General features: G+C 47.7%; 1 protein-coding gene across 1 annotated transcript in view; it reads left to right on the top strand.

Moving 5' to 3' along the window:
- mcc (MCC regulator of WNT signaling pathway) overlaps positions 1-15,000 on the top strand; it is a 133,468-nt gene that overhangs the window by 32,621 nt on the left and 85,847 nt on the right. The window contains exons 5-8 of the mRNA XM_042059983.1: positions 4,232-4,374; positions 7,929-8,062; positions 10,238-10,401; positions 13,283-13,489. Coding sequence (XP_041915917.1) covers positions 4,232-4,374; positions 7,929-8,062; positions 10,238-10,401; positions 13,283-13,489 — 648 coding nt within the window. The remainder of the gene's footprint in view (positions 1-4,231; positions 4,375-7,928; positions 8,063-10,237; positions 10,402-13,282; positions 13,490-15,000) is intronic.

Genomic DNA, 15,000 nt, shown 5'->3' with positions numbered 1-15,000 from the left:
CAAGCTGTGCTTGGATCTCTACCGTGGTTGCCATGGTGCAAGTATTCATCCCAAAAACTCCCAAACATGTCATCCCAAAACTCTGAAACATGTCCTCGCTTCTTAGAAACGAATGACGAAACACCAAAAATCTTCCCTCTCCCTGTCACTGCCGCACACATCCCTCCTCGTGGGTAGTGGAGGCTCTGGGTGGCTCTCAGTTTCAGGATTCTGAACAATGATTTGCTGATTCGGTCACTAATCCCCCATATTTGTGACTGAAGCCCCATCTTGTGGAGCTATCCCACCCACATTGACACAGTCTATAAAAAAAATCCGAACTATCAAATGCGGAGTGACGCCAACCTCTGAACTCTCTCACAAGGCTGAAGGTCGACTGGAACACCAATAAATCCAGCCGTGTCACAGCTTGTCACAGCTCAGGCCTCACTCTGAGTGATGTGTGACGCTGGAAACAGTTTTAATTGCCTAAGTTCCATTTAAAGACGCATTCCTCAAAGGATTCGAGCTCAAGGAGAACCCTGTGAGCAATTTTTTTTTTTTTGTGATGGAGGCATTGTGTGAAAGTCAAGAACCACAGCCCCCAAGCACCACCATCCCCCTACTCCCATAAGCATGACACGGGCCTCTCACATTCCCCTGAGGCAAGTTTTCATAGACTGCAATCAATTACATTGCTGTGGAGCAGTCGAAACACTGAGCACCAGTAGTAGCAAAGCTTCATGGTCACAGAGTGTTAGGCTAGGGAAGCTAGCCATGTGAACATGGCATGTGCTAATGGCCAGTTATAATCATTTCTCAGGGCTTCACAGAAGCTTCTGGAACAGTCCCTTTTATGAGCTCTCCTACTGATGACTTGATAGTTCTGCTAGGGCTTGTTGTTCTTTCATGCCCTAAGGGCTCTTGAAGATAGTAAGGGGACTCATTGTGTCTCTATTAGCTGTGTCAGCCGTAGGCACATGCCTGGCCGTAACCTCTGATCTCCCCACACAGACTTGTTTGTTTTTGGAGATGGGGGTGGTGTAGGGTTTGGGTGGGGGGGGTGGGGCATTCCTGACCCCTGAACCCTTTAACCTCTCGCCGTTAAGAGGTACTGGACCTGGAGTGCGTGGGAGACTTGGGTTCTTTTGTGTGACTACTTTTGTGCACCACAAGAGGTTCATGTTGGGTTACAGACCTTATTCACCAGCACCCAGACTCACTCAAGGACCTGGCTCACTCCCCTCGCTGACCACAGCGCTTGAGCCAAAACAAAGCTCCTTTGTCATCCGCCGGCCCCTATCCCAGACATCCACATCAGTGCCGGTATCGAAAAACGGGGGCACGGGCTGCGCAGGAACAATCGCTCCCACATCGCCGCGACGACAGCAGCTCCCCAAGATCACTGACTTTAATTAAATTCCTTCTCCTCCCCTCTCGTGTTCTTGGCTCGAGCTAGCAAGCGATCTCGAATATCCACAACAGCCTCGGAGAGGTCACAGCCTTTTTTTTGTGGGAGTGCCCCTCTTTGATTCGCTCGCTTACCAATCAATGATGCACACGCTTGCCCTCTGATAGATAGATAGATAGATAGATAGATAGATAGATAGATAGATAGATCCTATAGATAGAATCCTATTTGGAATATTGGAAAGAAGAAACTAAAAATCAAAGCAGATTACAATGCTATCTGGCCCTAAACCGAGAATATAAATTAGCAGAATATCTTAATACTGTCAGAGATAGAAAACAGAGACTGACCCTGTACAGGCTAAGTGACCACAAATTGGAAATCGATAAAGGAAGACTCAGAAAATCATGGCAACCAAAAGAACACAGAATATGTGGTTACTGCATGACAGGTGAGGTCGAGACAGAGATGCACTTCCTCCTACAATGTACACCCTTCGATCAAGAAACCTTTTCTTCAACAAATTTAACTCAGAAATTCCTAATTTGAATGAACATAATGACATATCAAAATTAAAGATACTATTAGGAGAAGGAGATAAAGCATATCTTGCTGCCTAGTATGTATCAACATGCCACAATCTGAGGGACAATGAGTGACCTATATCGACAAATAAACACACACACGCACAGACACACACACACACACACACACACACACTGCATCATACACTGCATTTTATTTTACTTTTACCTATTTATTTTATTCTTATGAAAATCTACTGACATGTATGTGTTAAGATTTATTGTATAATTGCTTTGGCAATGTAAGTGAGCTTGTCATGCCAATAAAGCATTCTTGAATTGAATTGAATTGAATTGATAGATAGATATACTTTATTGATCCCTAGGGAAAATTCAAGAATGCTCTCCGTGTGTCCTCTCCGAGGCTGGACTGTTGTTTTTGTCAGTGGAGTGTGTTAGACCTTTTGCCAAGTCAAAGCAGTGTACTGATGTCCAATACGAGACGTGTCGAGATGTTATCTCTTGTGTGCCCAGTGGTGGGAAAGGTTACTGTATGTGCATGCAGCACATTGTTCTGTCAGCTATGGCTGCCACTGGAGAATTGCCCTGCATTCTCCTTGAATGCCTTTTGCTTTGTGCACTCTCTCTCTCTCTTTCTCTCTCTCTCCATCTCTTTCTCTCACTTTCTTTTTGCAACATGCCCCGGGTGAACCACTCTTCAGAGTTGTCACATACAGAGTGATTCAGCTTGGGCCCAGGGAACACATACCGATCTGCTAAGGTCATTCCAGGAAGCCTGGCTCCCTCTCCCTCTTCCTCCCCCTCTCTTCCTCCCCTCTCTCCCTCCTCTTCCCCCCAGTGCTCTGCAGTTACCTCGCCGAGAGTCGAGGAGAAAGCCAATCCCCCTGCTCTTAACGATGATGCATTGGGCTTCTGGGAGAATGACCGGGCATAGAATCACCATGTCTAGACATCATGGCCAGACTGGACAACACCTTCCTGGTTTACATTCTTAGACCAACAACATTAACCTACCTATCACCCTTGGGTGTTGTCTTTCAAGCTGGATATTTATATGAAGACGATCGTTTGACTATTTCGACGTAGAATCCATTGGGGTTCTGTCATGGGAGCAGGAACCTTTTTAGCCCTTATCGTCATGTTCTCAGAACAGCTCTGAGTAACTGGTGATGGGCTGCTCTCTGATGTCATCCTTTAGTTCTTCTTACCCCCTTTTTCCTGTCTTGGTCCCTTTCTTCTTGCCACCCATGAGCAATGGTGACATTTCTGCCAAGCAGGGAGCAGGTCATCTGAAAGGCTAGCAGTAGTGTCAAAGCAGCTCCTGACGAGATCTGGGGTAATGGAGTTGGCATCCACGTCTCACCAGACTCGGCGGAGAAGACACATATCCCAGCAGCAATTACATAACCAGACTTGGAATCACCTCATGACTACCACATATACACACACACACACACATGCATGCCATGCACACACAAACAACCATAGACAATAGACAATAACTGTTGTTGTTACTTTGGGAGTTCGCCTCCCAGACAAGGTTATGAGAAAGTGCTATACATACAAAGGCTCTCTCTGTGTGTGATTCAACTTCATCCTCCATGATTATAAAAAAACAGTGGATCATCTGTTATTGGTTTTTTAAACATTTTCAAAGGTAGTTGTAGACTGCTCAGCCAATCTTGTGTGCCTGATTTATAGGGAATGAAAAAGCTGATGTGTGGGGAGCTAGACCTCAACACCGCTTGATTTATACTGAATCTGATTGAGCCACAGTGAATTTCACTTCTCCGCATGCTAGAAGCAAATCTCACTATTACTAATGCAATCATCAGCCTGCATCAGATTAGATTGCCTGTCTGTATGCATATTATATGTGGGTGTGTGTGTGTGTGTGTGTGCTTTGCAATATCCCAAACCCTATCCTATTTGTGCCAGCATTTCTAATACATGATTCCTGCCAAATGATATTTGGAAATATATTGTAACATTATTTCCCTGGAATAGGAAATGAAAATCCTAGTATGTGTAATATGTGTATAGTATTGTGTGTATATATGTTTATTTGTGTGGATTCCACAGGAGCAGATGCATGTGGTATGTGTCTAGGTTGTTGTTTGTTTGTCTCACCTGAAGTTCTCTGATAATGATGGTGTGTGTGTGTGTGTGTGTGTGTGTGTGTGTGTGTGTGTGTATGTATGTGTGTGTGTGTTTGTGTATGTGTGTGTGTGTGCGTGTACGTGTGTGTGTTTGTGTACGTGTGTGTGTGTGTGTGTGTGTGTGTGTGAGCGTGCAGTGTGAGCAGTCTCACCTGATGCGTGAGCATGAGGACATGCAGGAGCGGACGACCCTACGTTACGAGGAGCGAATCACAGAGCTGCACAGTATCATTGCCGAGCTCAATAAGAAGATAGACCTGCTCCAGGGCAGCACCATACGGTCAGTATACAGCCTACACACACTCACACACACACACACACACACACACACACACACATACACACACACACACACACACAGACACACACAACACACACACACACACACAACACACACACACACACACACACACTCACACACACACACACACAGACACTCACACGCTTATAGTAGCTGAGTTCAACAGCAGGATGATTCAGTTCTAGTGTACCAGCATTATGTTTGTAAACTGGAACACACCCAAGATTGCACTAGATTACACTCTCCATTGACCTGTAGGTCTTTACTGTAAATACCTTCTGTTGTTTGCTCACACACACACGAACAGACACACACACACACGCACACACGCACACACATAATCACTGAGGTAAACAAGAAGATCGACCTTGTCCTCGGCACCACCATCAGGTCTGACTTCAAACACACATAGAAATACTCTTGTATAAACACACACAAACAAAAGTACACCTTCATAGCTAAAGGGTGGAAGAGTAGCTCAGGTCAGCAGGATTAGTGTGATGGAGGTGGAGGTGGAGGCTTGATTTCCAGACACCCAGCGCTCGGGTGAGCTCTCTGGGAGGCTTCTACCAGGATTCACCCTCAGGCTGGAGACAGCCTGGATGTCTAGATAGAGAGATAAAGAGAGAGGCAGAGAGAGAGAGGGAGGATAGAAAGAGACAACCAGAGAGAAAATTAATTTTGTCAGTGCTCTCATTGTACCACTTTACTGCTATTTTGTCATTAGCATTATTGTGTTGTTAATCCATGCTTGGGTAACATTAAATGTGAACAGTCACGCCAATGAAGGCACTTTACACTGAATGTAATTGACTGGCCGAGAGAGAGAGAGAGAGAGAGAGAGAGAGAGAGAGAGAGAGAGAGAAAGGGAAAAAAGAGATAGAGAGCTCATTCTGCTTGTCTTCCCTGCGGTGTGCACACACACGTACCTGAGCGTTATCTGCCTGCTCTGACCCCATCCTCAGAGGCTGCGCTGGCTCGTCCGCGGCAGAGAAAATTAAAACGTCACTGCAGGAATGAGGGCAACTCTGAGCTCTGCATGCTAAAGAAGTGCACATTCAGTCTGTCTGTTTTTTTCTTTCTCTCTCTCTCTCTCTCTCTCCCTCTCTTTCTTTCTCTCCCTAATTTACTTCTCTCCATTCTCTTTCTTCTCTCTCAATTCTCTTCCCCTCCTCCCCTCCTCATCTCTGCTCCCCCAGCTTTCTCTCTCTCCTCCTCTTTGTTTGTCTTTTCATGTCTTTCTCTGAGCGTTCTCTCTCTATTTGTAATTGTGCGTGTGCATACAGTATGTGTGTGTGCACATTTATGTATGCATGTGGGCGTGTGTGTGTATGTGTGGCCGTTTGAAGGTGCAGGCTTTGCCTGCTAAAGAGGTTGGTACCGCAGGTGAGGCAGAAGTGGCTGTAATCGCATTTAAAGACGCAGAAAGCCGAGCTCTCAGAGGACTCCAAACCTTAATTACCATCCAGTCAAGCATGGCCACCACTTGAAAGTTTGGTATTATGCCGCTGTGTTCAATTGTAGAGTATTTTCAGAGTTCTTTCCCTCGGAGTGCACCACATTTCTTCAGCTCATTATCCATCTGATTGTAATATGTATCAATGTGCGTTCTGTATTATTGTGCAGCTGTACTCTTAACATGGCCAATTACAGTATCGCACACGGCCCAGAGAAGACCAAGCATATCACATGCCATAATATTTAAGTAAGTACAAGTATAAGTATATATACTCTTTTGATCCCGTGAGGGAAATTTGGTCTCTGCATTTATCCCAATCCGTGAATTAGTGAAACACACTCAGCACAGTGAACACACAGTGAGTCAAACCATTTAACAGTCAAACCATTTAACCGTGAAGCACACACTAATCCCGGCGCAGTAAGCCTGCAACAACAGCGGCGCTCGGGGAGCAGTGAGGGGTTAGGTGCCTTGCTCAAGGACACTTCAGCCGTTCCTACTGGTCGGGGTTCGAACAGGGAACCCTCCAGTTACAAGTCCGAAGCGCTAACCAGTAGGCCACGGCTGCCCCAAATTACAGACTTATGTCGGAAATAATGTTTTTTATCATTGATCAGTGGCCTTAAATTAGGTGTACACTTCAGCCAGCAGAAATAAACAAAGAAAACTATTCAATTCAGTTCAGTTTTATTTATATTATGCTAAACTAATCTGAATAGTTTCCTGGCGCTTCACAGAGCCCAGAGTCTGAACCCCAAAACAGCATCGTATCACCAGCAGTGGTGGGGCTTTTTGCTCGTGCTCTTGGCCATGTTGAAGGAGCTGCCTGTACTGTAGCTCCCTAGAGGAACCCCCCATGCCCTCTGCTTGTTTATTTACTCCTCCAACTCGCTCCTCTCCTCTCGCTGACGTCTCACTCTTTCCCTGCTGCCTCGGCCCAAGGAGAGTGTCCGACACGAGCGTGACGTTAAGCTGGAGTGAGTGGCCGCTGCAGCAGGTAGCCCCGTGTTTTGACAGGTGCACAGCGGGGCCTACCTATCTCTGTCAGGAGCAGCACACTAAAAGCTACAGGGCGAACTCAGCCACCTTCACCTGTTCATGTAACTCCTGTGTCTAACAACTCTTTAATTATCAGCTTTGGGAACTAGGTCAGAACACCTACATTTTTGTCTCGTTTGTTGCAGCTGGCTCTTGAAGTGTTTAAGATTTGCAATGCACACATCTTTGTGATACAGTATCGAGGCTTAACTCTTGCAGAATATCGTTATATTGAGACATCAACATACACCTCAACCAGGCCCAACATCCCTACAGATGACAGCCTTACAAATGACTGGCTAAATTGCCTATTTGCTGTGCCTCTTAAATGTCAAACCATTTAACCGCTCAGTCAATGTTCATTATGCGCATTCATAAATGGGTATCGTATAGCCTAGCAGAAAAAAAACACACAAACCAGACCTGGCAGTACCTGTTCACCCAGTGAAGATGGCATTTATTTCATTAGCCAAACTAATAACCATTCACACACAAAGCAGTTTAATTAAAATGGACTCAGATGTATGACACACACACATGAGGAGCGGTCAGAAGGTGTGCAGGCTCACCCCTACATGACACGCATAGCTCAAACGAAAGTGCACACCGGACTGGACGGGTAAATGATGTGTGCGGTATCCCGCATTCACCGGCTCACCTCTAATTAGGTTTTTTACGGTGTTATTATCGAGTGTCTTTGATATGAGTCATCTCTCCATGTGAAACACTGGCCTTATTCAATTGAAGAGCCCCAGAGCAGGCATTGTCCAGACAGAGATATAGATTTCCACCCGCGACGCCTACCCCCGAGCACAGATCTGGGTGTTGCTAATCCTGGATAAAAATATAAGCGCTTATTTAAGTCTGTAGACGGGTGTTAGATAATGTTACATTGATTTTAGCTCTGACTGTGCTGAACTGCTTGCCTTGAGGTGGACACAGAGCTGCCCTGTGGATTTAGACTGGTTTCTGGATATGATGCCTAGATTTCTTGTAAACCCTTGACCTATGATTGTGATCTTTGACCTCTATGCAGGGAGGAGGATGAGTATTCGGAGTTGCGCTCGGAACTCAGCCACAGCCAGCAGGAAGCCAACGAGGACCCTGACCAGGAGCAGGCGTCCATCTCACTGCCTGAGAACCAGTCCACGCTAGTCACCGCTGACATGGGTGAGCTCTCCACACCTATTCTAGGCCCATGTCCCACATCACAAGCTCCAATACTGTGAAAGGAAATGTTTTTTTGTTTTTTCCGTTTGTCCGTATTAACTACAAGGGCACTTGGAGAGCGTAGGCATCCGCCAAGGTCAATTGCCATATCACACAATGGTGGTGAAGTGAAAATAAATTGGTGAATGTATCCCATAATTAGATCCGCTTCAAAATGTAATGGGATATTCCTTGTCCAATCCTCCGCCTTGCAGCCGAGATTTATGAAAAGGTAGGTTTCGCGCAATCTTGCACACAGGCAAACAGACAAACAAACAAGCTGCACCAAAATCATTATCTCCTTGGTGGAGGTAATTAGTCTCGTCACAGAATCCTGAATGTCACCTTAGCCTCCTTCTCAAATGTTTGCGAATGCGCCCAGTTCTGAAACCCTACTGCTGCTGCTGCAGAGTCACTCCATCTGCTGTTGTGTTCCTTTGGAAGGCATTTGCGCTTTGAAGTGTTTTCTGTGTGTGTGTGTGTGTGTGTGTGTGTGTGTGTGTGTGTGTGTGTGTGTGTGTGTGTGTGTGTGTGTGTGTGTGTGTGTGTGAGTGTCTCACAGAGGGGAATGATGCATGGTGGCCATCATAAAGCCAGAGCAGTGGTTAAATGCTATCCAGAAGACAATTTACACGATTCGACCTGCGCTCTGTCGAACTCTAATGATAGACCACGTGTGTTTGAGAGTGGTGTCTGAATGTATGCCTGATGCTTGTGTGAGATTTTATGTCTGTTTGTGTGTATGTGTGTGTGTGTGTGTGTGTGTGTGTGTGTGTGTGTGTGTGTGTGTGTGCGCGCTTTGCATTCATCCATGGAGTCGCTCAATGGAAAATTGATTTGGTTTTTGTTTTCCTCACGACTGCCCCTCTCCCCCCCTCACGCTATTTATACAGGTGTCGTCTTCGCCGCTCGGAGAGAGACGGAGAGAGACGGAGAGAGAGAGAGAGAGAGGAGGAGAAGAGCTCCGCAATCTCTTTTCAAACGGAGAACCAAAAGAGGCTTATCGCTCCACTGTTCATTATCGGCGTCCTCTAGAGAGCCAGGGCCAGGCAGAAAGAGAAAATCTTTTTCAATCACACGTACTGTAGCTCTTTTGTCTCACCCGCGCAATCGAGCTCTCTATCCCTCCGAAGCGAAGTGCTACAAAAGGGGTAGCCGTCGGAAGCGAACATTGTTGCACACCCGACAACCCCCCCCCACCCCACACCCCACCCTCCAGCCCTTTGTGCATCAATCAGCAGATCAGGCCCCATGGTCATAATTGCATGCATCAATCAGCAGATCAGGCCCCATGGTCATAATTGCAGTTGCATTGTGGGCAAAACACAGTTTTATTTGTCCCAGGCAGTTGAAACAATTGTCAATCGACTCGCCTGCACAGATGTGCCTCCGTGAATTTGCATTTTAATTCAAAGTGCGGGGAATAATGGTCCTGGCTCTCTTTCTCCCCCTTTTTTCGGGTTTTGGTTGGAAATCAAAATCAGCTGTCGCGTTGGCTTTGGCAGAATTGTGGGACCAGATGCTATCAGCGAGAGCAAGCGTTTTTGGGTCTGGAAGGCGGCACGCGCCTGAGAGATAGTTATCTGATGAAAAGAGTTTATGCCAGTATCTCCTTCTGGGCAGCAGGTTTATAACTTCACGCTCCTGTTACAAGCATGCATCTCAGTTAGTACAGTACATCACATTTGGCCCATTACTATAGACAGATATAAAGCCCTTTGGAAACAGGAAACTATCCATAATAGAGACTTTGTGTTGGGGAGTGTTTTTGGCTTTGACAAATGGCCTGTGTCCCTCCTCACACACCTGCATAGTAGACATTTTTCCGTGTTTTAGTTGGTGGTGTTTTTCTGTTTACAAATAACTTTATGCGTCTCTGGGCCCTAATTTAAATAACGGGCAAAGTGCAAAGTCTGTCAAAGTGTCTCACACCTGACCTATAATAGGCATCATGTGGCACGTGGGAGCATTGACCAGACTCATGTTTACACGTAGGGTCTTGCCCATGGTGTTCAATGAACAAGTTGATTTTGTCCAGTGATTAGATTAGCTTTCGTTAGACTTTAGACGTTGTACTTTGCCTGTCACTGAAATGAGAAGCTCCTGTGTTAATGCTCCGTCCCCATCCCTTCTCAGACGCGTGCAGTGACCTGAACTCGGAGCTGCAGCGGGTGCTGCTGGGGCTGGAGAGCGTGGTGTGCGGCCGCAAGAAGAGCACCTGCAGCCTGTCCGTGGCCGAGGTGGACCGCCACATCGAGCAGCTGACCACCGCCAGTGAGCACTGCGACCTGGCCATCAAGGTGAACCGCCACTCTCTCTCTCTCTCTCTCTCTCTCTCTCTCTCTCTCTCTCTGTGTGTGTCCATGGGACAGGTGGGGTCCACTGGGTGTCCATCTGGATGAGAAGAGGACACTTTGACGCATATGTGTCGTCGGGCTGATACACGAACCTACAGAGCTGTTTTAGGATGAGGAGAGTCTCCAGTAAGAGACAATCAGCTCAGACATGTTTTGTGTCGTTGAACGTTGAATGGCTTTGAGCTCAAGAAGACACCAAATCACACAGGACAGGGATGGAGAGGTGTGTGTGGGCTGTGATGTCCATTCCCCAGAGGAGAGATAAGCAGAGAGAGAGAGAGCACACACACACACACACACACACACACACACACACACACACACACACACACACACACACACACACACACACACACACACACACACACACGCCTCTTCTTAACTCTTGTAATTGTCTCATATTGGCTGAATGATGGGGAAAAAAGAGCTTTTCCTTCTCAGAATGAGATTAGTAAGACCTCTGCCCCCCCCCCTGTTCTCCTTCTGTCCATCTCCTCAGTTATTTAATTGGCTTTCGGGGATCAATATGGAGGTAATATCTCAGCCAGCCAACAAAACGTCTGACTCACCTATCGAGACACAAGTCACCAACCCTTTCATATTAGTGACTCATTAATTAAACCATTGAAAGAAAACAGTCATTAATTTGCAATACCCTGTTACGCTTCCATTTAAGCCACCCACTCCATTTAACCATTCAAGAGTCATCCAAAGTGGGAATGCGTTGAGGATGGACTCCATTTAACACATCAAGAGTGATCCAAAGTGGGAATGCGTTGAGGATGGACTCCATTTAACACATCAAGAGTCATCCAAAGTGGGAATGCGTTGAGGATGGACTCCATTTAACACATCAAGAGTGATCCAAAGTGGGAATGCGTTGAGGATGGACTCCATTTAACACATCAAGAGTGATCCAAAGTGGGAATGCGTTGAGGATGGACCCAGCTCACGCCCCTCTGGCCCGCTGCCACGTCTTTCTGATGTCGCCCTGTCTTTCAGGGACAGGGGTCTGTAATTGCTTTTTGCGAGCGGCAAAGCGCTGTGCTGTTCCTCTGGGGGGTTGGGGGGGGGGGGGGGGGCGAGCCAAATCAGCCGCTTTCCCCCCTCCATCTGAAATCGGGCCGGCTTTGTTAGCGGCATCATCTGTCCGCCGGGCGGCTAATCCTAATCCCATTAGCCTCCGAGATGAGGGTACCGGCAGGACTGCCCACCCTCACCATCCGAGAGAGAGAACGAGAAAATGAGAGAGAGAGAGAGAGACGTCCCTAAGGTCAAATGCAGCGGGAGGCCCCCAGAAAGGAAAATGCGGAGCTGTCTATTTTTAAACCATTTTGCCTGATTGAAATACATGCAGATGGGGAAATTGCAGTCAAACCCAGTCTATGCTCCTATATTGAAAAAAACATTTCAGATCATTCAACATCAGACAGCCGTGGGTCTTAAACAGTTGTGTCCATCATTAAAGCGGCCAGCAGTGAGTCCTCATGCGGGGGTCTGTGTCCCGGCTGAGCAATCGGAAGGTGCTCCAGCGGCCCAGAGGTGTCGTTCCCGGTGCTGATGGAGCCGCCCGATTGAGATGCCGCCTGCGATGCCAGACCCATTCAGCCCAGCCAGATAATCATCGCTTCAATTAGAGGGCAAATGGCTCAGAGAGAGAGAGAGAGAGAGAGAGGGAGGGAGGGAGGGAGAGAGAGAGGGATGGAGAGAGAGCTGCCAGACGGGGAGTCAGTGAAGGGCTTTGGGGAGCCACTCTACTCTCAGGCTCTCTACTGATGGAGAGCAGACAGAGATGGATGTGGAAAAAAGAGAGAGATGTGGATGGAGTGGGAGAAAGAGAGAGAGAGAGAGAGAGATGAGGATGGAGTGGGAGAAAGAGAGAGAGAGATGAGGATATGGGGGAGAAAGAGAGAGAGAGAGAGAGAGATGAGGATGGAGTGGGAGAAAGAGAGAGAGAGAGAGAGAGATGAGGATATGGGGGAGAAAGAGAGAAAGATATAAGGAGATAGGAGGAGAGAGAGAGAGTCAGAGAAAATTAACTGCTATGGAGATCACGATGAGGGAGAAAAACATTAGGGAGTTTTAGTGCGTGCTGAGAGAAAGAGAAAAGAGAGGACGAGAGAGAGTGTGTGTGTGTGTGTGTGTGTGTGTGTGCTGAGACTTAATAGATATGGAAAGTGTGCTGCGAGTGAGACAGGGAACGGGAGGAGAAGAGAGAGAGGGAGGGAGATAGAGATGAGTGGATGGGGTGAGGGTGTAGCAGGTGGTAGTGTTGAAACAGCAGAGAGGCCCCGAGCGGTGGCAGCATGGCTCTCCTCAGGGTTCCCGTCAGGAGAGACAGGCCTGACAGGAAGCCCAGAGACACAGCCAAGCTTTCCATGCGTGCACACACACACACACACACACACGCACTCATACACACTCGCGAGCACACTAGAGAACTGTGTGAGAGGTTAACTTGAATCCAGGGATAAAAAAAAAAAAAACAGATGTTGTCGCCCAAAGCTAACAGCAGATATCTGACCAAGTTACACAGAAATGTTATAAAATGCTCTGGGTGGATTCACTAATTGTATATACTGTACACGTATGTGTGTATTTGTAAGAATTTGTGTGTGTGTGTGTGTATGTCAGAGAGTGAGAGAGTAAATCAGTTTGTTCTGGCTGTATATTTGCTTTACTTTTTAATATATAGTAAAGTGTACAGGACTCTTGAAGTTGTTTTTATAATCTGTGTATAGAATTGTGTTTGGTTGTGTTATGTGGACTGGATAATCTATTCTGTGTTCTGTGTGTGTGTGTGTGTGTGTGTGTGTGCACGCAGACGGTGGAGGAGATTGAGGGCGCGCTGGGCCGGGACTTCTACCCGAGCCTGTCGGAGGAGCGGGCGCGCTGGGAGAAGGAGCTGGCCGGCCTGCGGGAGGAGAACGAGAGCCTGACCACCATGCTCTGCAGCAAGGAGGAGGAACTCAACCGCACCAAGGCCACCATGAGCGCCATCCGCGAGGAGCGCGACCGCCTGCGCCGACGGGTGAGTCTGACCTCAGTGACCTCACGCTCCCCCCGACCCCTGACCTCCAATGCTGGAATTGCCAATGACATTTTGATCCCCAAGGTCGGCAGTATTACGGGGGGGGGGGGGGGAACACAACTGATGCTTTTATAAGTGCTGCAAGGCCAGGGGTGAGCGAACTCATTTCCAATAACAATGCTTGTCATTATTGGCGCTATATAAATAGAATCCAAAATAGAAGTGAAATTGAATCAGCAAATATTGAGCATCTGATACACTTAATGAGTTGACTGAGGCTAGAGATCGGTTGATAAAATTAGGGCCATCACATGTGCTTCTGTCTGGTTGAAAGGAGAATTTGTAACCTCCACATCAGCCCCCTTTTGAATGGGAATGCCCCTTCTGAAGAGTAAGCACATTTAGCTCTGTGGAGCTTAGTCACAGCTTTGTGAATTGGAGCTTTTCAGTGGAACAGCATTTGCAGGAAAAATAAAAAACACACACTGCTGCCACTGGAATGTGCCAAGCCACACCATACACACTGGGCTCAGTTTGTACTTAACAACCTGCCAAGAGGTTTAATATTAGCTCGAGGAGCCGGGTCATAAAAATGACGTCTTTAATCGTGTTAACAGGCTCAGGGGTCCTGTTCTTTATCACACGCTCCAACCTTCGTTCTGGTGTTGGCCCCAGCCCTGGACATCACCACCACAAGTCTGCGCAGAGCCGTAACTCAATCTACTGTGACAACGCCCGTCCACTCTCGAGCACAACTCCACGCCAGGGGCCGCCTGTTGTGATTGGCTCGAGGCAGGAATGAGGTTTTGGGTTGTGTTTCTCCGAACGGCGACTACTTGCGGAAAAAGACTGGTTTGTGGGCGCCGTGCCCCGTCACTCCGAAAGAGGGGCCTGCCGGGCGACGCCTCTCTGTTGTGGGCCGCGTGTGTGTGTGTGTGTGCGCGAGAGCAGCCTGTAACACAGAGAGACGCTAAACCCTCCGCAAGCCTGTAGCGCGGAGAGACGCTAAACCCTCCGCAAGCCAAGATCCAATCAAAGCAACCGCCACCAGCATCCCCGGCTTGTAATTTGGAGCCGAGGACACGGCGGGTTCAAAGGCCAGGGTTCCGAGAGCTCAAATATATCCATGGCCTCCCCGTGCACCAGGCCAAGCCAGCAGCGGACGGATACACATACGACTCGGAATTAAGACGGATTTAGTTAAGCCTGCTATGAAAAAAAGCTGGACAGTGGCAGTGATGTGTTGCAGAACAGGGAGTTAGAGAGCGGGAAGGCCTGCTTTCCAGATCGTGTTTCCGGAAGTGGAATTCCATCATTGTCGGGAGTGTAATGGGGGGGGGGGGTGGTTACAAAAAAAAAAAAAGGAAGGCGAGCTCAGCCAAAAGCTCGGAGCCGATCGATCGGCCCACCACTTCTAGTCGCCTAATCAAATCAATTGTCCTGCAGAGGCCTGCAGACTTTCTCAGAGGTGGAACACAATTAGAGTGCAGCAGCGCTCACGGGGGGGGGGG

The sequence above is a fragment of the Alosa sapidissima genome, chromosome 13, assembly GCF_018492685.1.
Source record: "Alosa sapidissima isolate fAloSap1 chromosome 13, fAloSap1.pri, whole genome shotgun sequence".
NCBI classification, from domain to species: domain Eukaryota; kingdom Metazoa; phylum Chordata; class Actinopteri; order Clupeiformes; family Clupeidae; genus Alosa; species Alosa sapidissima.
The sequence above is the reverse complement of the archived record's forward strand: the minus strand, read 5'-3'. Positions and strand labels throughout refer to the sequence as shown.